Raw genomic sequence first — 22,146 nt, 5'->3', positions numbered from 1 at the left:
AGCTTTTTTTAAAAAAATACAGTATGCTGTACCAATGTATGCTGCTTCACTGTGTATGGTAATGTATGTAATTTAGCAAAAATGTACGTAGTGTTGTTGAACTACATGGGTTTGTGTGTGTACTGGTGTGTGTAACGCAGCGGCATGCTTCTGGCGGCCTGTTACCCACAGACAGATGGACTGAGCAGACCACTGCAGAGATGCAGTCTGGCAAAGCCCTCCACCCATCCAAACACAGAGCAGCCTACACAGGGCTATGCTCACGTTAGAGGAATGCTTCCTGACAATGTAGGCCACCTCATGGTTTGATGCTGAAGACTAATCTCTCTGAGGCCCAGGCACCCAACTGATGCTGTAAGATACCTCCTTCCCAAAGTATCTCAAATCTCCATCCAAAGCACCTGTAGATAAAAAAAATATTTCTGTTTGAGGCGAAGTATCTGGGATTTTAATGCAATAATCCCTGAGGTCTGAAGTAAACCTTAATATCAAATATGGTATTTACTTCTCATCTTTCAGTCATTTGAAATGCATTCAACATGAATAATCATTATAATCTCACAGTGGCAATAATTGCCAACTAATAGAATGGCACCAATGCAACACAAGTTAACTCACATAAGCCAGTGGTCATTCACATAGCAATCTGACTTATTCTGTTAGTGTTAATAAACAAGATTCAATATCACACTTACGGTAAAAGCAGGTATTTGTATTTTGTAAGATGATAGGCCTATGTTTTTTTTTGTAAGAGGGGGGAAATGTCAACGAGCAAAATGCATCATGTGACTGAATTCTATTTCCTCCACCACCTTTCAGCCTGTCACTGGGATAACGGACATCATCTTTTCTGCCTCCCTATGGGCTGAACGTGAGGGTTTTTTTTTTATTTTATTTTATTTTTTAAGTAGGCCTAGATGTCACCTGTATGTTATCCACAAATGTAACCGACGATCTGACATGTTGAGTAAATCTGAATTCATTTTATTGAGAAGAAGGTTGTGAACAGACTTGGTAGCTCACTCACTGCCTATCCTCGATCCTGATTTTGGGTTGATAACGGTAGCTATGTGTCCTGCTTTGAGTTGAGGTTGACATCTCAAACTGCGCAGTATTGCGGTCTGTTGTTTCGATTAAGAAACGTCATGGCTATTTCCTAACTTAAACAAAATCGAAAGTGATGTTAAGTGTACGACAGGCTACACGTTAAAACGTGGAAGTGCAGGCCTAAGGGTTTCCATGAATAGTATAGCAAGAGTCGACAATCTTAGATATATGTGTTTACAGAGTTTCGATGAATTGTCAATGCAGCTGTTTCTGCAACTGTTTCATCAAGTTGATGATTAAATCTCTGACTATTTCCTCATTGTCGTCACATGATCGTTTCTCATTGACAGGCAACCAGCACAAATTCTTGTTCGCTGAGTCTCGATAACAACTAGGCTAAACATATTTTCATGGAGAATCAACGACTTTTAAGGTGCGTAACGCTAAGGCTGGCTACATTTTCAAGCACTTTGTGTATATTTGCCAAATAATAGGCTCTAATAACTTAGGCCATTAATAAGATATAAAGTTCATGTGATAGTGAAAGTTATAGTGGACCTCAGCAATCGATGAATCGTACCATGAAATCTGATCTTAAAGTTAACTGTTCCGCAGTGGGCATGGACCGTATTATGGCAGTGAAAACCCCGGCTACTGCCCAGCAGCACCCGGTGCTCCAGGTATGTTGTACAGGCCGTTATAGACTATTTGCAGCCTATTCCATATAGATAGATTCATAGATAGACAGACAGACAGACAGATAGATAGATTTTCATGTAAGCTAACGTAAATGAGGTAGACCTATTGATCAAACTCTCACTTTATGGTTGGAACAGTTTTGTAGTGGTGATGATGCGCTGACGCGACACTTTTGGAGGGGGCGGGGGGGTCCTATCTAAGTGGATTAGGTTATATTATTGCCTGGCATATCGTAGCAACATTGATTCAAAGATAAAGTGATCAGATGTCCGGGTACATAATCCCACCAATGTGGACAACACTGGGACACTTTCAGTTTGACTATCTGTTTGAAATACAGACAAGAGAATTTTCTCCTCAAAAAACAGGGACGTAGCTCGTTTTCCCGGGGGACAGGCAACCAAAAACGGGGACTGTCCCCTGAAACCAAGGACGTCTGGTCACCCTAAAAAACCCACACGATTTAAACCCACCTTTAAGAAGTTACTATGAACAGGAATGACGAGTATATGACCGCCACCCTGCGTCGATTGGGGGGAAACCACTACAGTCACTCCTTCCTGTATTTGTAGTGGTGGTTTTGAAACCTCCCAACGCAATAGCCTAGGTGTTGAAGTTAGTTCCACAGTTGGATAGATCATGTACAGTCCACAGGAAAGTCAAGGTAAGTCATCAGAACTAATACCTGTCTTTAATGTCACCACAATTCTGAAATATCACGCAGGCGATCATAATAGGCTGTAAACCATTTCATGAAGTTGATGAAGTTAGGCTACAAGTTACGCACAGCAGTGCTTTGCGCAGCAAGACGTCTCAATTAGAAAATAAATCATTCACATTATAAAATTGAATTCCAGCCAACAATATGTTTCAATCTGGACAGATTGAGTGGGTAGGCTCTCGGCATTTGGTACGTGTCGTAGGCTGTTCAGCGCATCTCATCTGACTACTTACGTAGTTTTCTTGGGATTTCGTACTTTCATACAAGCTTTTGATATAATGTGCCAGACATGTATGCTGTTTAGAATGTGTATAGCCTAATTTAAGGTGCGCCGCACAATTATTTTGAAAATATATAGCAATAAGTAAATGTTGACCTTCCGATAGCCTAGAGATTCCACACAAACTGGTTTGTATGGTTTTTTTGTCTCAGCCATGTTCGCCCCGCCCGTGTCAGACCCCTCCGCTCCTTCTGCACCGCCCGCTAGCATGTTTGACAACGTCCCGGGCTACGAAGGAACCGTGATGGGAGGAGGTGAGTTTCAGGGAGCGGGATTTCAGTGTGAGTCAGTCAGTAGGCTATTATGTATGAATATAAATTGATTTTTGTTTGGAATGTTCCTTCATCTTCATATTGACAGGTGGATTTCTGCCTCCTCCTATGCCAACTGTGCCAGTGCCTATGCCAGAGCCAGGACAAACACACCCAGACTGGAAGTAAGATATCTCTCTCTCTCTCTCTCTCTTTCTTTCTCCCTCTGTCCTTTCTCTCTTTCTGATTGTCCTTGTGACCTGTCTAAATTGTACTGCTGTCTGTCACCATAACGCAATACTGTCAAACATATCATAGCACTGCTAAATCATATGAGTATGGCATTATAAAGTGTGCAAGACATTGCCAAAGAACTCATTACCAGTTATTATGGAATAGCTTATGTGTTACTATGGCCAGGATTTTTAAAAGGCAGAGGTGTAAAGAGATGGACAGATTGAGGCTTCAGATTCAGTAATCCATCCCTCATACCAGGGATGTGAACTGTTGAACTGTAACCTATAGGACCTACAGTAGTATACTATGGGCTGTACCTATAGACCCATACACATTGATTACAGTTTAGAGTCGAATTTCAGTTTGCACAATTTCAATTGCACAATACTGGTAATTCCGCTACATCAAAGCTTTAAAGAGAGTGGTGTGTGTGTGTGTGTGTGTGTGTGTGTGTGTGTGTGTGTGTGTGTGTGTGTGTGTGTGTGTGTGTGTGTGTGTGTGTGTGTGTGTGTGTGTGTGTGTGTGTGTGTGTGTGAAAAAAAACAGCTACTTACAGACAATCAGCATTCAGCAGCTATTATGTTGTGTCCAAAATCTACCATCCGCTTTCATATTTTACTAGGATTTGGCTGGTGGTGGCTGGTGCCAATTTTAATTGGGTGTTATTTGATCTGGGTCACTTCTGTCCCTCAAGTAGTAGGGCCGTTCCTTTTCTCTTTCCTGTCTGCCCTGTTGAAACCGCAAAAGACTGAATAACTCATCCATAATTGGTAATATTTGACAAAAGGTTATGTTGAGGGTCATGTTTATGAACAATACAGGTGCATCTAAAAAAATTATAATATTGTGGAAAAGCCCATTATCCTGCCCGGACTGAGAGATTAAAGACTCAGGAAACCATTGTGGTGTTTTGATTTAATTAGCTGATTAGAGCTGATCTCAGGCCGACATTTCTGTAATAAAATTTGTTGTTCTAAAATTTTGATATTCTGGATTCTTGAGCTGTAAACCGTAATCATTGAGATTAAAATCATCGAGATATTATATATTATGTTAGCCTATATATTATTATATATGATATATTTAACTTTATGGGTGCCTCTCATTCGTCTTTTATACATCCTCCCTTCCTTCCTCGAGCCTCGTCCTCGTCCTCATAAAGAATGATGGGGCGGCATCAGTGGGATAGTCTATTTATTGTTAGTTAGATCAGTGGGAACGAGCCTGGAGGATCGAGGATTGAGGAGGGATGTTGAGAGGCACCCCATGTGTATTGTATCTTATATGATAGTTTCACTTTTTTAAATAAATTGCAGGAGAAAATGAACTTTTCCATTATATTCAAATGTTTTGAGATGCACCTGTTTAATCCAGTAATCATAGTCTCATCCAAAATAACAAAAGTCAATGTATAATTGGCTATTGACCCTTTGGGGATGAATAAAGTATCTACTGTATGTAGGTTAGCTGTTAGCTTTATTGAATTTCAGCATAAGTCTATATGTTAGCTTCTCATTCTTGGCAGCAACCCTACTGTATCTGTAGGCTATTAGGCCATTTTAGTTTCTTTCCTTCTCTCTTTGGCTCCACTTATGTTAGCTAAACAAACTAGTTTTGTTTGTTTTAGCCTGTCACTCATTTTCAGAGTTGAATAGACATATCAGGCAGAAATAATCAGATAACCTAGTTTGTTTATGTTGGACTTTGGGTTTGTGGCTATTGAAGTTTATGTGAGCTGTGAGACAATTGTGCATTCGATAATTAGTTTAGGCATCTGTTACAGTATATAAATAGAACACTCTGAAGAAAAACCTGTGGGAAAAATATACATATAACCTTGGTGTCCTCAATGGCAGATAGGAGCATGAATATAATGGTTAATAATGATACTAATGATAAACAATGAGTATTATATAAATACTCTTTAGTCTGTTCTTCAATCTGTTGCAGAAGGTCTCTTGAGCATTTACAGAAGCTCAGGGAAACTTACTCTTTCATGAAGAATTCATTTATTTTTACTGCTGTGTGGAGGAAGATGCTTCTCCACAAAACATCCTGTCAAGTGTTATCATGCTAGTGCGGTTTTCAAGTAGGGCTGCACAATTATCGCAGTCGCCAATCGCTATATGAACCAACGCAATTACCTAATCGCAAAAGCTACAAATAATCGTGGTCAGTTATATAAGATATATCTGGTCAGATATATGATTTTTATATTCATGTCATCCTGATTGGTGAGCATGCACAGCATGCAAGAAACACAAAACCCCAGTCAGAAGCGGTACGACTTAAAGAGACATTTGGAATTGACATTCAAATCGCAATATCGGTCAGAAAAATTGCAGTTGGATATTTTCCCGCAAATCGTGCAGCCCTATCTTCAAGGTGTTTTTTTTCTGTTTTTTTGTGGTGAAGTGTTGGACTGGAAACTGTTGACAGTTAAGTTGCCATTTGAGTATATGTTTAAGCTGTGAGTCATGTTTAATGATATATTGATCTGTGGGACAAGGGCCAGTTAAGGGAAACATTCTCGTTTCGTTAAATCTCTCCTTGTACAGCCATTGGTGTGCATTGCATGTATACTTATTACTGGTAAAAAGTTTTAGAACACCCCAATATTTCCATATTCAAAATTCAATTCCAAATTCAAGCTGTCCAATGAAGAGTTTCAATTGGTACAAAGGTACAGTAAGTGCCGAACTGCCAAGGTTGGAAAAAGATAAAGTTACCCAAAACTGAAAAACAATGTACAGAAGAATTAGAGCAGTTTCCTTCACCATCAAAAGGTACTCTAAAACATGGGGAAATTCTTACAGGAAGAGGTCTGGCTGACCCAAAGCCACATCAAAATCAGAAAACAAGTGGAAACAAGTTCTGAGGTTCAACAGCTTGCACGATTTGTGGCTCACAGAACAATAACTTCAAGGACAGCTTAGTGGTTGTAGTAAGCGAATCTGGAGATCAAAAATGAAATCTCCGGTTCATCATGCAGGACTTTTGGTTGCCATAGAGCAGGTGAAAGGATGGTTCCTCAGTGTGTGACATCAACTGTCAAACACTGAGGAGAAAGCGTGATGGCCTGGGGCTGTTTAGCTGGATCCAGGGTCGGTGACTTTTACAGTGATAGGCATTCTGAACCAAAATGGCTATCACAGCATTCTGCAGTGCTGTGCAGTAACCTCTGGTATGTGCCTAATTAGTCAGGGGTTCATCCTACAACAAGATGATAAGCTCCAAGCCCTACGTCCAAGCTATGCCTGAACTAAAAACCAAAGAAACTCCAAGGACTCAGTTGACTCTCAGTTGAAAAAGTTAAAAAGCTCCCGGAAGAAGGCATGTAGCCGAAACGCGTCAGTTTTTAGAAGGTTAATATGACCCAGCCAAAACAATAAAGGCTTTTTAGCTTTTTCCACTGAGAGTGCCCTGGAGTTTCTTTGGTTTTTGGAAATTTTGGCATTCAGTATCCCATCTTTCCTCACACAAAGCAAACTTTTGAGTCCAGGAAGCCCCCATTTTTTGAATCTATGCCAGATCTACTTTGGAAAAAAAACAAGATGGTATGCTGGAAATAGAGTCTCCAGACTTAAACACCATTGAAAAATTGGGCTGTTCCAAAGCCGAGAATTCCGCAGCCCTGCTGAATATTTGTTGCATTTGCTGAATGGTACCAATCAAGTGTGTTGTTTACATTAGTGGCAGAATGTTGAAAATTGAGGAGTTCTACTTAACCGTATGGCTGCATTCTTCTCATTCAGCATTCCATCCATCACTGAGGAAACGGCCAAAGACGCCTTCATTATGTTCGCCTCCAGCAAGTGTTGCTACAGCTCTGGCCCAGCCAAAGACGGAGTCATTACCAGAATGGAGGCTTTCAACACCTACAGGGTAAAAGGGTGCACTCTCTTTCTTTCTTTCTCTCTCTCTCCCTCTCTCTCACTCACACATACACTCTCTCTCTCTCTCTCTCTCTCTCTCTCTCTCTCTCTCACAATGTGCAAACATACATGTAAAAGCAAACAACAATCAGTCCTTATACCTATTGTTATGTGTGTCTTTTCAGTATCGCTTGGAGACCTTCAGTGAGTCAAGATCTACTGAATGGAGCCAGGAGCCCTACCACGGTAAAAGTCCAAAGCCATGATCAGTCACATTGTTGACATTTTTTACAACTGCTCACACACATTTTCTGAAACTTTTTCTCGTTTAGTATGGTTAGACATTTTCAGTGCATTTTTGCATTTTCAGTTTTACATATAATAATTTTCTACAGAAGGAAAATAATTTCCTGCAAAAGATCATAATGAGATACTGCACACATAAGTGCATGACTATTCAAGGTGTTGAGAGTTGTAATGGTATCATAAACGTTTTAGAGTTTATTATTTATTAGGTCTAACCACAACAACACATCAACACAACCAATATTCTCCTTTGGAACTGATATGTGTCTTGCTTTTTAAAGCACAGTGTCTATTCTTTGAGTGCCAGATCCCAGAAATAATTTGACACATCATGTCAATTATTAACTGCTAATGACATGAGAATTGTTTTTATTGTGTGTGTGTTTGTATACATGTGTTAGGGCAACCGGTGGATGCCTTCACGCAAGCAGTTCCAGGTCCTTGGGACGTCCCCGCCCAGGCTCCAGCTTTCTTCAAGGATCATACCCAAAATACCAGAGTACCCTACACTTCATCTGTGAAGGTATATTCTTTGTCTCTCCTGTTTCTTTCTTTCTCTCTCTCTCTCTCTCTCTCCCTCCCTCTCTTTAATTGTCTTTTTCAAATGACATATGAATGTCTGTATGAAATGTGATACCTGAACTGCTTGTCTCTCTCTATCTCTGCCCTGAGCAGAATTGCTATACATGCGTTGGGATGGGCAGAATCCCATGCAAAGACTGTGCTGGAGCTGGCAACGTGAGTATCTACCTTCCTACCTTCTGGCTCTGCACACAACACTTACCACTCGTCATTTAACACTGACAATTGACACAGACATTTGACACACTGCATATGTCTAACAAAAGGACTGCTTTAAGGGGTGGGGGGGGGGCGGGGGGATTCTCCCGTTCGCGCGTAAATCGCGCGTAAGCTTTTATTTACGCGTTTCTGTTGCGCGCCTCTGTTTTACTCGCATTCTGCCGTCCCAGCTTCTGAAAACACCCACATAGCGCAAGTTCCAAATCAAGGCGGCCTTATGAAAGAGGCGTGATTCATTTAAAAAAAGAACCAGACTGATCTACCACCTCCTTAATTTAGGTTGATAGGAAAACGTGGAACGTGGACTTTCTCATTGACCTTCTGAATGCCACATAAATCCAGAAAGAACACCAACCAGTCTTTGATTTTGAAAACCTAAGCAAACTGTATAAAGAACGGCCTACAGTAAAATGGTGTGTCATCACATAGTTTAACAAAGAAATTACTTCACGAAATTTCACTTTTACTTTGCCGTTTGTTTATAAAGACTCAAGACGTGCTTGAGGTGTGTAGATTCATAATTAAAAAACTCACGGTTGACAAAAAGGTTTGGCTGGCAGCTGCCTCGAATAATATCAATGCATCTATGCTAAGAATTCTGTAGACTGAGATCTGCAGCCTCGAACACAGTAGAGAGACTGGCATAACGAGTTCAATCTCCATTACAAACGAATCAAAAGACGAGAGAATAAACTATGTTGCTCCACAATAGTGCAGACGTCTGTGCAAATGTATGGATGACTTCGGTGAAGTTGGAAAGAAACTGACAGATTCGAACGAAGTATGCTATGAGATTATGACTTCTCCTCAAATTAAAACTGAAGATGCACAATCGGTATAGCCTAGAAATCTAGACGCCCCTAGCGGCAGCAAATGTAATTTGGCTGGCGGGGCAGTCTAGGCACGATCCATAGAGCCAGGGAGCTGAGAACTCGAAAAACCAGCGGGCCAATCACAGCGTGTATAGAGTCGGTGGGTGGGCTTAACATAATGGTGACTGACATGCGACCAGAAGTTGTGACGGTAACGCATCCTATTATTTGAAAACAAGAAGATGATTCGTTTAGCGTTATCCTATTGCGTGGAGAGGGAAGGTTACGCATCCTGCTACTTGAAAACAAGAAGATGATTCGTTTAGCGTTATCCTATTGCAGGGAGGGAATTTGAAAGACAACTGTTTATCCCACCCCTCCGATTGAGCCCTGACTACGGTGAGTGTCCAGACCCTACATCTTGATGTGGGTCTGGCTCGTCAGGCTACAATCGGTAAGCTCCAAATTCCAATACTCAAAGTGGGTGATAATAACGGGGTTTTCAGTATTTAACAATATAGCCTCATGGAGAGCGTTGTGGCGCAGCAGGCTACAGCGCTCATACCACATACGGGTCCGAGTGCCCACGTCGCCCCAGGTTCGAGTCCGGCCTGCAGTCATTTCCCAGTCCCACCGGTCCCACCCCATCTCTCTCTCCCACTTACTTCCTGTCTCACCCTTCACTGTCCTATACAAATAAAGGCAAAAAAGCCCCAAAAAATATACTTAAAAAAACCCCAAAAACAATGTAGCCTCATGGATAAGTGGATGGCAGAATTCACTTAGAGGGAAATGCGCGCGTAGTTGCACGTTTTTTTTTTACTTTTGGACACACCCTTATGCGCATGGGAGAATTCCCCCCTAAGTGAACTAACATAAACCAAAATAATCTGGTTAAAAGCTATCTGGGATAACATTTACACCCTCATATTTTGCTGTTTCTTTCCCAACAGAAAGTTTGCTGGGTGTGCAATGGCTCTGGATTTCGCCATGGAGATGATCGCTGCTCGCACTGCAACGGAAGAGGAAGAGACAAGTAAAATCAGTAGTTTCACCCTCTGACACGATTTCAAGATTACGAGACAGAACTGATGACAGGATATGGAATATAGAGCACTTCCCCATAAAGACCATGCGCTTTTTTTACAATACTTATGTCCAGACTTTTAGTCGGATGATGGAATGATTTTGTGTTTACCCGCATGTGTTCCCTTGTGTGTCCACAGCTGCAGTCACTGCCGTGGTCAAGGCTCTCGCGACTGTACTACATGCCATGGCAGGAGACAGATCCTGATGTTCATCAACCTGAAGGTCAAATGGTGAGGCATCATGTCATCATTCCCAGACATGGGGGGGGGGGGGGGTGCTGTGGTGCAACTGGTTAGAGAGCTTGTACCATATTCAGAACCACAGGTCATGTCCCCATCCCACCCCATCTCTCTCTCCCACTCACTTCTCTCCATTGTCCTGGAGCCTACTGGTTAGGGCTTTGAGCTGGTAACCGAAGGGTTGCTGGTTTGTTCCCTGACCAGTAGGAAAAATGTGGGCGGAGGGAGTGGTTGAGCACCGCTCTCACGCCCACATCCAAGGCTGAAGAGCCCTTGAGCAAGGCACCTAACCCCCCACTGCTCCCTGAGCACTGCTGTTGAGCAGGCAGCTCACTGCCCCGGGTTAGTGTGTGCTTCACCTCACTGTGTGCTGTGTGTGTTTCACTAAGAGACCGAGTTTCCCTCACAGGATCAAAAGAGTACAGTATACAGTATATACTATACTATACTATACTATACTTATACTGTAAAGGCATAAAAGCCGTCCCCCCTCTCCCAGTCATCCCCCTGGCTTTTCTTTACAGATACAGTACAATGATGCCTTAAAAGGGTCAATTAATGTGGCGCAACAGGCTACAGCGCTCGTATCCTATACGGGTCTGAGTGCCCACAGGGACCCAGGTTCGAATCCAACCTGCGGTCATTTCCCGAGCCCACCCCACGTCTCTCTCCCACTTGCTTCCTGTGCACCTCTTGACTATCCTATCACAATAAAGGCCAAACAGAAGGCAAAAAATAAGACTAAATGTAATGCGTCTGGTGTCATGTATGCTTGTTTTGCAGGACTAACCACACTGACGTCTATGTGGTGGAGCAGGCTAGTGGTCTGAAAGTGGACAATCTTAGTAAAGTGTCAGGAAAGGAGATGTACAAGGATTCCCAATACCTGGTAAAACGAAAGATACTTTCTCTCTTTTCGTTCAACATTTGCGTAGATTTGCTCATGTTGTGTGTACTCTCAGAGTTCTCTAATCTGTGTGTGTGTTTGTGTGTGTGTGTGTGTGTGTGGTTAGGTATATCCTGTGAGGGGCTTTCCTGATCTTGCTGTGGTTGGAGCATCAGAGAGACTAGTGAGAGAGCACACGGCCAACTACTCCCAGACCTCACGCATCCTGCAGCAGGTCAGTATACAGAATGTGTGACTCACCAGACACCAGGGCCAGGGTTTTGAATGCTGTTTATCTTCAACTGATTTATTATTTATTCCACGTGTGTTGTTTCAGCGCCAGACCATCGAGCTGATCCCCATCACTCGAGTCAGCTACATGTGGAAGGGATCAAATTACGTTTATTTTGTGTTTGGGAATGAATTCAAAGTGAGCTCTGATGACTACCCTGCTCAGTGCTGCTGCTCTGTGATGTAACTGCCTGCCAAGAAGATTGCAGTTCACTTTTATTCCAGCTGAGGGCACTACCTCCATGTACTGTCTGTAAGAGAATCTCTGTGCTTATAATGTAATGTGAATGCACACAGACGTCTTACATGACATTTGTTTATTTCTGTTCATATGAAACAAATACAGTGCACAGATGTTAAAAAGCATAGACATGATTATCATCTGCTGAATGATTCACGGATAATACTGCTAAAAGTATTCACAACTGTTTTTTTAATGTCACAGTCATGTATGTTGTTATGTCGATGAGTCTCACTTCACAGAGAATGCCAGAGATATCCATTATATTCTGTGAATGGGAGTTCTGTTTGTTCTTATCAGCATTAGCTACCTATTTAGATTTGCTTGTCAGTGCATTCCACATTTATTGTCAGGTATAATGTAGGCCTACCGCAAGTAACCAGAAAACTGGTCACTTAGTACAGTACAGTACAGTACTACTTCAGTGAAGGAAGAGAGCTCATCTGTTTTGGCTGACTGATCTTTTTTTGCTACATACAAAAAGTCAGTTTGGAGTTTTGCACAACAGTGAGGAGACAATCCCAGAATGTCTTGGTGAGGTATTGATTTTAATGTCTGTAATTGTTTATGACACCACTTTCCTGAAGTTGTTTGCTCAGACCAAAGTTACTGACATTTTTATAACCGTTTTGTACAAAAAGGCTAATGAACTTAATTGTGTGTTTGTTCTACAATAAAGTTTGTAATATTGTTTATGATAATTTGCTATGCATGATTTACACTAAATGTAATCTTGTTTCTATTATGTGGGTCTTCAAGACTAAGTGAACATACATAGCAAGACAAAGCAATAGTACTGGCTTTAAAATAAATGTAATTTCATTCATAATAAAGTAGCTGTTCATAATACATTATCCAAAAAATGGTCCTGAGTGTTGGAAGTCTAAGAGGCATTGTCAACCAATTAGCACTGCATTGCAGTTTTGGAAAATACATATTGTCTCAGTCAGCAGCAGGATTAGTGTAATGAATAAAATGAAGAAAGATCTGAATTATATATATATATACTGTATAATGATTGTTGGATAGTATTGTACAATCAAGACTAAAATGACCACTGCAATAGTATATCTGTCATATAGTATGTGATCCTTCATTTACGAATAAGACTATTACTGTTGATGTTAACATGCCATACTACAGTAGGTTAGAATTCCATAGCAAAAAAATATACTCTGTTGCTATATTGTTAGTAAAAAATATTTTTATAAGAGTAAAAAAATATTCTGCTCATTTCCTTTGAGGGATGACTGATTCTGAGAGGACTCTTGGCACTTTGATCCCTTATGACCATGAGCTCTATAGAAACTCACACTGCTTTAGCCTGTTTCTGCAGTCTCAGTAACTGAGCCGGGTGAATTAACTGGACGTACACCGAGGCACACAAAGATCTGCAGGACATTATTGGATTAAACGACATTTCATTACAGACAGAACAGCGGACTTTTGAGACTGATTGAACTGTCCTCCGAGTGCCCTTCTTTCCTGACGTTAGATTTGTGTGCGGAATACCAACGAGCTGTTCTTCATCCTTTGCTCGTAGTGCTCGTCAAACTTCTCGTTCTGAGCCACAGTGAAATGGTTCTTCCAGTCACCAACCTTCCCTGCAGATGATGTTAAACAGAACAGAGGAATGAGGAAGTGCGGATTGAAGTGTTTCGCAATATCTATCAGCGTGCCCTTTTTTCACTGACCTTTGCGCATGAAGGGCGATATTTTAAAGTCCATCACGGGGATGGTGGAGTAGTTGGCCATGGGGTTCGCCTTCATGGCGTCAAACTGCACTCCTCCCCTGATGCTCTCTCTCTCCTCTATTGTGGCGGACAAACCCAGGAAGGAGCAGAGGCGCTCTATCTCACGACCAGTGTCCTAATGAACACACACACACACACACACACACACACACACACAGTCATACAATTACCGTACAGACATGCTGCGCATCCGGAGAGGTATTTCACAAAACCTAGAAAAGGGATTAAGTTGCGACTGTTTGGTTATCCTGGCTGAATTCAGCCTTGACTTGGTTAAATACGTTTCCATGGGAATTATTATTCTGTGCAGCTAGCCTGGACCCGACCAGGTTAACAGCCATTTGGTTGGTTCAGCCAGCTGTCACTGTGATCAGACATCCTTTGTGATTTTTATGAAATTCATTTCATAGCTTATGTATACTATTTGCTTGGCTATATTTATTTGCTTAATAATAAATAATCTACATAATTCCAGAAGGATATACTTTTTTATTTTGATAGCCTATTTTATAATCATACTGTAACAAAGTTGTTGCTTGCTTCTTGTGTTGATAAGACATTTGATGACTTGCCTACTGCAGTAGTTGATTGGAAATAGAGGGCATTTTTTCAAAGGTGTTTTCAATGAATTCAGCTATAAAGACAATGTGAAGTCATACAGTGATAGATATGTTTCTTAATAACGTTGTGGGCCTAGATGCGTAAGCATTCAGCTGGTCCACCATCACGCCTCGCTGTATTCGTGGGCTTCATCAGGTGCCTTTCCACAAGTGTATAAAACAACATGGTGCTTAATTAATACACCTGTGGAAAGGGAACTAATGAAACCCATGAATACGGAAACACTTACACATGGCTTGACCTAGTCACTCCGGCATTAATGAAATGTCTAGTCATCCTAGCTCAACACAACACAAGGTCAAGCCTCGTTTTACCTCTTATCTTGGATTACTTAATTCTGCTTTTGTGAAATACCCCTCTGGTGCTGTCCAACATTATGACCACACACACATACACACACACACTTTCATGTATCTGAGGTTCATTTACAGATGACAATATCCATAACACTCTCAAACACCATCATCATAATCCCCTGATTTCTTTTCAGTGTTGCTGTTTCTGATCATTCATTTTTCATTTATATATCAGGTATATCTGTCAGAACTTACACATACCTCAATTAGATCTTCATAGAACATGTAATGCATATTGGAGTAGGTTTGCTTCTTCTCCCACCAGCCAGTCACATGGTCATACCAGGGCCCAAACACAGCTGATAGCACAGAGAGAGGTTTAGAGTTCACACGCTCTCATTTGCACTGCTCGTGAGGGTGCCAAATCATTGGTCCGAGAGTTTGATTTAGTTGGTGGTAAGTGGATTAAGTGATTATATAGTGCACTCATCTATTTGTCCACTCTAGCCCATGATTTTAAGTCTCAACTTACTTTTCCCCTCCATGAATTTCTCAATGTAGCTGTTCCAGTCTCCGGGCTCTGGCTGCACCATGTTCATGCGATCAAAGTGGAAGTAGGAGACGGCGTTGTCTTTAGCATTACGGCCCACGTACACCATCTAAGAAGAGGGAGGATAGGAAAACGCATAGACTCATCTCTCACAACCACCGCAGACCACTGAGACGACACACAAATGCATAAATGAACGAATGAATGAATGAACGGATGAATGAATGAATGAATGAATGAATGAACGGATGAAAGAGAGAATGAACGAATGAATTAATGCATGAATGAACAGTAACAGTCTTTGCTAACCCATTCATGTTTCATGCTTTTGGGGCAGAGTGTGTCAGGTGCTTGACAAAGCATTGCAAATCATATCCATACCGTAGCCTACCCTGCAGTTCTGCTCCCAGAATCCTTTGGGAACCAGCTGGACAGGAAGGTGTGTTTTAATTAGCCGCGGAGAAGTAGATAGCTTATCAGCCAACTCTGTTCCTATATGGGAAGTGAACATGCATATTTAGCATGGTAAGTGCATGGGATTTAGTGACGTTTGGAAATACTTTGGAGTAAGAGCTTTCTCCAGACCAACATAGAAAAATAGCATTTGCAATATATGGCAAGTCACATTTCACACATGTTCTCTCTGTGTGTGTGTGTGTGTGTGTGTGTGTGTGTGTGTGTGTGTGTGTGTGTGTTTGTGTGTGTGTGTTTGTGTGTGTGTGTGTGTCAGCACCTTGAGGAACAGCAATCTCCAAGAATGGTACTCTCTCATAGATAGGCAGAGTGGTCTGTCTCTCTGGCATGTTTTTGCCAAAGTACAGCAAATCGAGGATACAGGACACCCATGTTGTGCCTATAGATAAATGCCATTTTATTTGCTTGTCAATGGAACACATTATAAGGTATAATATAACATAGTCAGATATACACATAATAAGGTATCCCATGGCTTATTTTAACTACTGTACTGTATACATGTACTGTATACATGTTAAAAAAAACATCAACGACTCCTCCACCAAACCTTCCTATCTCTCTATTCTAATTCATATTCAATTCAATTGAACATGTAAAATGCGCATGATGTAATTATGTAACTGGTAAACCAAACACAGATTTATGGTAAGGCTGGAAGACTGTCAGATTTTATTTCATCGTAGCTCATCAAAAATTAACCGACAAAGACAGCCTACGTGGTAGCCTAGACTAGAGAATGGGTTAATAACCTGCAGAACAAGCAGATTTATCTTGGAAGCCAATGCAACACGATTATTGTGCATGCAAGATGACTGCAACCTGTATGACTGGGTGTGGCTTTTCTTTGATTTTAAGATCAAAGACATGTAGAATACTTGTGACTTTGTGGCGCAATAAGATTTTACATTTTCATTTGTCAAAGAACCCCCCCCCCCATACACATATAAAGATAAAACCTATATATATAAAAAAGGATGCACACATACGCACCTGCCTTGGGATATGTAGCGATGATGATATCGTCCGGCCGAGCATGAAAGTTTTGAACTTTCTCCCAGTTATCTGTGAAGTAGTTTATCATCGATATTCCTTCAAAGTCAAAGAGCTTGGGTCTCCCCTCTGGTTCCATCTGGGTGATCAGATCAAACATTATGAGATTTATAGATTTTTTTTCCTTTTTTTTTTCAGCTTTTCCAGCTAATGCAGCAGACCGCCATACTATCGCCTCTGAGGGACATGCCGCCCGCTCCGCTCAGTTAAGTGAAGAAAGCATTATGATAGTACCATTACCACACACCTGACGTTTTGACGGATTTAACCTATATGAGCTAAGAGCCTTCTGAGTTGTAAACTGCTAATTTGCCATTTATACACCGTCACTTTTTATATGACAGCATTTGAGAAATTACGCACTACCTTCTTTCTCCGTCCTTTGCCCCCTGTAGCATTTGATCAGTGCTATTTTTATGTTGAACTAGTGTAACTAATTAATACAAACTGAACTTAAATATTGCTACAAAGAATAAATTATCTATCCAAAACCCCATCGCGTAAAGTTATAGCAACTTTGGCGATTAACGACTACTACAAACTGAACTTAGCCTGTCACTTATGGGGGTGGACATGAGACAACACATGAAAACTGGAAAAGCAATAGCTTACAATTTAACATTATTGTTTAAAATACAGAAACATAAATAAACATACCATCCCATATGTTAAATTGTTAACTCCCTACTCCTCAGCAGTAGTCATTTGAATTAGGCTATACATGTTGCATGTTCTGTCAGGAATTTTGGGAAGAGCGACAAGCCAGCTGCAACATTTCTCTTGAGGGTTGCGACTTTTGAGGAGTTGGTTTTATCAGCAAGATTATTTCGGCTTTCGATTGCAGGGTATTTTGCATTGCGTTTAGACTGTTTTGGCTTTTCCACCGACAACATAGGAACATATGTCAGCAGTTCTTCCTTTCACATCAAACTAATGCCGAATCTTATTGTCGAAATGTGGGTTGTATAGACCTTCACACATTGGCTGCTTTTAAAACCTCAACGAGCAATCACAAAACTTTGGAACTTACCTCCTGCAGTCGCTCCGTCAGCCTATAGCATGGAACAATCTATTCGCATTTGCACCACCTAGACTTGCCTACACTTTACACCTTACATTTCTCTCTGTCTCTGCACGGTGTATGGTTACATAAGTGTGTTGATTCTGGCCTTGGCTGCCCCCTCCCCTTTGGTCACTTTGTTTCAACTTAGCACATAGAATTCTGCAATAGAAATGTCCTTTCCCCTCAAATCTCCTCAACACACTGATGTTCAAATGCCTATCTTAAAGGAGTCCTATAATTCAAAACCACATTCACCTTGTTCCTGTTGAATTTAGGCTGCGAGCAGTGTCCAAAGGACAACACCAAAGACTTTACCGCGTCCCCCGCCTGCTTTCGTATGCAAATTGGGAAATAGAAACAGCCGTATTGAAATGCTCCAATCTGAACAGAGCTCAGATAACACGTAATAGGTGCCCATCCCCCTTTAGATACACCCCTCGGCCCCTCTCATTTGCATACCTTCGATTAATAATTCTTGTTAAACTGCTCTTACGATGCTAGTATCTAGATATGTGGTCTATGGCAGAGACGTTGTAATGCTAGCGTTATTACAGCTAACTTTGGAGAGTTACTATAGGCCTACTAAGAAATGTAGGCCTACTGATAAAACTTACCAATCTCTAACACATTCATTCTGTTGGGGAATCTGCTGCACTTCATCTTCGTCAGAACCTTCTTCTGACTCGGTTTATACATGTACGGCTGTATTCCTTATTTAAATCCATTGTTGATAGCTTTATCAAAGACTTTGGCTTTATTTACCAGCAGTAGTTAGAGGGGATGCATCCCCTCTATTGAAATCCGGTCGCTTCTTATTATTATTACAGTGCATGAAAATGCACTGTACTGTTATTCCAAAACTTCTTATTATTACAGTGCATGAAAATGCACTGTACTGTTATTCCAAAACTTCTTATTACAGTGCATGAAAATGCACTGTACTGTTCTTCCTAGGCTTTTTCTTATAATTATAGTGCATGAAAATGCACTATACTGTTATTCCAAGTCTTCTTATTATTAAACTTCTTCTTCTAACGCAGCCAATTCAGCTTCAACCGTTTAACGTAGAAACTTCATTCAAACGTTGTTGCGTAGGTCTTGCTTATGCCATGCCTGCTTTGTATTTTTCAACTTTGTAACTTTTATACTTTTTAAACTATTAGTTAAAAACTATTACAATTTCCCCCATAGACTTAACATTGCTCATTATGACATCACGGCAGCAATTAGAATCTTACGCCAGGTGGCCGGCCACCTGGGCACCAACTGTCAGTTTCTCTCAATCTCTCTGAAGACTACATATTCTGTTCCCCTGTATCCTCTGCGCACAACAGTATCAAAATAAGTCCTCCTAATTCCATCCAACTTTATATCCATTCATCTTCTTCAAACCATTCACTCATCCACCCATTCTAAACAGTCTGCCTATCAACATCAATAAGACGCTCTACATTCAACTTTTAAACAATCTACTCTGTCTCAGGCTGGCTCCCTTAAGACTAGCCAGTTAAATTGATTACACCTGTATCTGTATCCACTACTCTCAGTAGAGAGCTGTGTCTCTCCACTCTACAAGAATATAAGGCACATTCCATCCAACATTCTATCCATTCATCTTCTTCAGACCATTCACTCATCCACCCATTAAACTGTCTATCAACAGCTATTAAACAATCTGTCTATCAACATCCATTAAACTCTCTGTCTATCAACATTAATTAGACTATCTACATTCAACTTTTAAATGATTTACTCTGTGTCAGGCTTTAAGAGTAGCCTACTCTGGCTCTCTTAAGACTAGCCAGTTAAATTGATTACACCTGTGTCAACTACTCTCAGAGAGCTGTATCAGTGTCTCTCTTAACAAGAATATAAGGCACATTCCATCCAACCTTCTATCCATTCATCTTCTTCTGACCATTCACTCATCCACCCATTAAACTGTCAATCAATATCTATTAAACAATCTGCCTATCAACATCCATTAAACATTCTGTCTATCAACATTAATTAGACTATCTACATTCAACTTTTAAAGTATTTACTGTGGGTCCCTCTCAAGCAGCGTTTATATGTCCTCCCTCGCTCCTCGATCCTCAATGACAAAGAAAGATAGAAGAAGGGCTAGACTATCCCATTGTTGCCGCTCCATCATTCTTTATGTAGATCAGTGAGGAGCGAGAGAGGACGCGTAAACGCTATATGAGAGGCACCTTCTGTCTCAAGCTTTAAGCATACAATCTTTCTGAAGACTACATATCCTGTTAACTGTTTCCTCTGTCCACAACTGTTTCAAAATAAAAGTCCTCAATGCAATAATACACTATTAAATCATTTAACCATTGAAACTACTCAACTATTTAACTGTTCAACCATTCCAACTGTCAGTTATCATCAACTATGCCTCCAGTCAACTACATGAAACCTCCATGTACCTAGCAACCAACATAGCAACCATTAAAATTAAGCGTTTATGACTGTTTCCATAGCAACCAACATGATTATACTGCAGTAACTTCTTGTTTCCTGATAGTGCCCACCATGGATACCCTAGCAACAAATTTTTCAAAATAAAAGTCCTCACTAGCAAGTTATCTAGTTAGCATGGTTGCATTGTTAGCAGAGCTAGCATTTTTAGCATAACTGCAAAAAATCATCAGCTAAGTTAGCTAATCAACCTGGTTAGCATTGTTAGCAAATCTAGCATTGTTAGCATAGTTAGCATTTTTAGCATTACTGTTAGAAATCATCGGTTAAGTTAGCTAATCAACCTGGTTAGCATTGTTAGTAAAGTTAGCATTGCTAGCATAACAAGCATTTTTAGCACAACTGCTAGAAATCATTAGCTAAGTTAGCTAATCAACATTTAACATGAATAGAAATCATTAGTTAAGTTAGAACTGGAATGTTTCAGCTTTAAACTGTCTACTTTCACACTATCAACTCTCTGTAAACTATGCAACCACCATGTTTACCCTAGCTACACCTTAGTAACCATATCTACATTATCTATCTTTTTTTGCATTTTCATGCACTGGTAATTCCTTGGAATTGCATTTCTAGTAGTTCTTCTTCTTCTAACGCAGTCAATTCAGCTTCAACCGTTTAACGTAGAAACTCCATTCAAATTTTGTCGCGTAGGTCTTACTTACGCGATGTGGGCTTTGTATTTTTCAACTTTGTAACTTTTATACTTTTTAAACTATTAGTTAAAAACTATTACAATTTCCCCCATAGACTTAACATTGCTCATTATGACATCACGGCAGCAATTAGAATCTTACGCCAGGTGGCCGGCCACCTGGGCACCAACTGTCAGTTTCTCTGGCTTTAAGCATACAGTCTCTCAGAAGACTACATATCCTGTTAACTGTTTCCTCTGTCCACAACTGTTTCAAAATAAAAGTCCTCACTGCAATAATACACTATTAAATCATTTAACCATTGAAACTACTCAACTATTGAACTGTTCAACCATTCCAACTGTCAGTTATCATCCACTATGCCTCCAGTCAACTACATGAAACCTCCATGTACCTAGCAACCAACATAGCAACCATTAAAATTAAGGGTTTATGACCGTTTCCATAGCAACCAACATGATTATACTGCAGTAACTTTTTGTTTCCTGATAGTGGCCACCATGGATACCCTAGCAACAAATGTTTCAAAATAAAAGTCCTCACTAGCAAGTTAGCTAGTTAGCATGGTTAGCATAGTTAGCAGAGTTAGCATTTTTAGCATAACTGCAAAAAATCATCAACTAAGTTAGCTAATCAACCTGGTTAGCATTGTTAGCAAATTTAGCATTGTTAGCATTTTTAGTATTACTGCTAGAAGTCATCGGTTAAGTTAGCTAATCAATCTGGTTAGCATTGTTAATAAAGTTAGCATTGCTAGCATAATTAGCATTTTTAGCATAACTGATAGAAATCATTAGCTAAGTTAGCTAATCAACATTTTAACATGAATAGAAATCATTAGTTAACCCTCTAACCGCCCAAGGCGCCGTACGGCGACAAGCAACATCACTGATTAAAACAGACGGTAGATCCGAGTAGGGTGACAAATCGCCTTTGTACTCTCCACCACTAGTTGGCAGACATCCAGAGCTTCGATTCAAGCCCAAGTTCGAGTAAAAAAGTTTTCAGGAAGTGCCTGTATTACTCGCGAGAAACAAAAAAAAAAGACGCATTTCCTGTTTATAACGCGGAAGTGAAATGCGCGATCGCTATGCACAAATTGAAGCAGAAAAACGGCAAATGTTAAAAAACAAAGTCGTGTGTTATGAAGTCTTGGGTCTGCCATTCACCTACTTTGATTCTGAAGGAGAATATCTGCCTTTTGGAGATTATGATCGGTCGTTCATTGGCAGTGACAGTCAAGATGCGTCTGTGAATGGAGGTGGGTCTTTGCGTGTGTACGTCAATGTTTACCTGCAGCAATGTTGACCAAAGGGTTCAAATAAGCATGGTGTGCTTGTTGCCAGTGATAATCATGATGATAGTGTCTGTAATTGTCATGGTACAGACAGCAGGTCTAGTAAAAATAGGGCTCTGA

At 40.6% G+C, this 22,146-nt stretch overlaps 3 protein-coding genes across 6 annotated transcripts in view; 2 read left to right on the top strand and 1 right to left on the bottom strand.

Annotated features, from left to right (window-relative positions):
- Positions 1–856: 856 nt before the first annotated feature.
- On the top strand, positions 857–12,476 carry ssuh2rs1 (ssu-2 homolog, related sequence 1). Of its 3 annotated transcripts, XM_062531445.1 has the most exons (14): positions 857–871; positions 1,398–1,480; positions 1,663–1,727; positions 2,900–3,001; positions 3,108–3,183; positions 6,991–7,120; positions 7,296–7,356; positions 7,818–7,939; positions 8,092–8,154; positions 9,983–10,065; positions 10,256–10,348; positions 11,141–11,246; positions 11,371–11,478; positions 11,581–12,476. In XM_062531445.1, exons 2-14 carry the CDS (start codon positions 1,458–1,460, stop codon positions 11,719–11,721), a joined length of 1,173 nt encoding a protein of 390 aa, XP_062387429.1. In that variant the 5' UTR covers positions 857–871; positions 1,398–1,457; the 3' UTR covers positions 11,722–12,476. The 3 variants fall into 3 exon arrangements, with proteins under 3 accessions (XP_062387429.1, XP_062387430.1, XP_062387431.1); XM_062531446.1 differs by lacking the exon at positions 857–871 and having other exon boundaries at positions 1,311–1,480; XM_062531447.1 differs by lacking the exons at positions 857–871; positions 1,398–1,480; positions 1,663–1,727 and adding an exon at positions 2,297–2,410.
- Positions 12,307–17,906, bottom strand: LOC134076405 (cytosolic sulfotransferase 3-like). Of its 2 annotated transcripts, XM_062531450.1 has the most exons (8): positions 17,842–17,906; positions 16,464–16,602; positions 15,730–15,849; positions 15,388–15,488; positions 14,979–15,105; positions 14,708–14,805; positions 13,470–13,644; positions 12,307–13,379 (listed from the first exon to the last, which is right to left on the bottom strand). In XM_062531450.1, exons 2-8 carry the CDS (start codon positions 16,600–16,602, stop codon positions 13,267–13,269), a joined length of 873 nt encoding a protein of 290 aa, XP_062387434.1. In that variant the 5' UTR covers positions 17,842–17,906; the 3' UTR covers positions 12,307–13,266. The 2 variants fall into 2 exon arrangements, with proteins under 2 accessions (XP_062387434.1, XP_062387433.1); XM_062531449.1 differs by lacking the exon at positions 17,842–17,906 and having other exon boundaries at positions 16,464–16,623.
- Positions 16,610–22,146, top strand: part of LOC134076404 (protein SSUH2 homolog) — a 17,960-nt gene continuing 12,423 nt past the window's right edge. Inside the window, exon 1 of the mRNA XM_062531448.1 lies at positions 16,610–16,728. Within this exon, the coding sequence (XP_062387432.1) occupies positions 16,625–16,728 (104 nt within the window). The 5' untranslated portion in view covers positions 16,610–16,624. The remainder of the gene's footprint in view (positions 16,729–22,146) is intronic.

The sequence above is a fragment of the Sardina pilchardus genome, chromosome 3, assembly GCF_963854185.1.
Source record: "Sardina pilchardus chromosome 3, fSarPil1.1, whole genome shotgun sequence".
In the NCBI taxonomy this organism is placed as follows: Eukaryota; Metazoa; Chordata; class Actinopteri; order Clupeiformes; family Clupeidae; genus Sardina; species Sardina pilchardus.
This window is presented reverse-complemented; position numbering and strand designations above follow the sequence as displayed.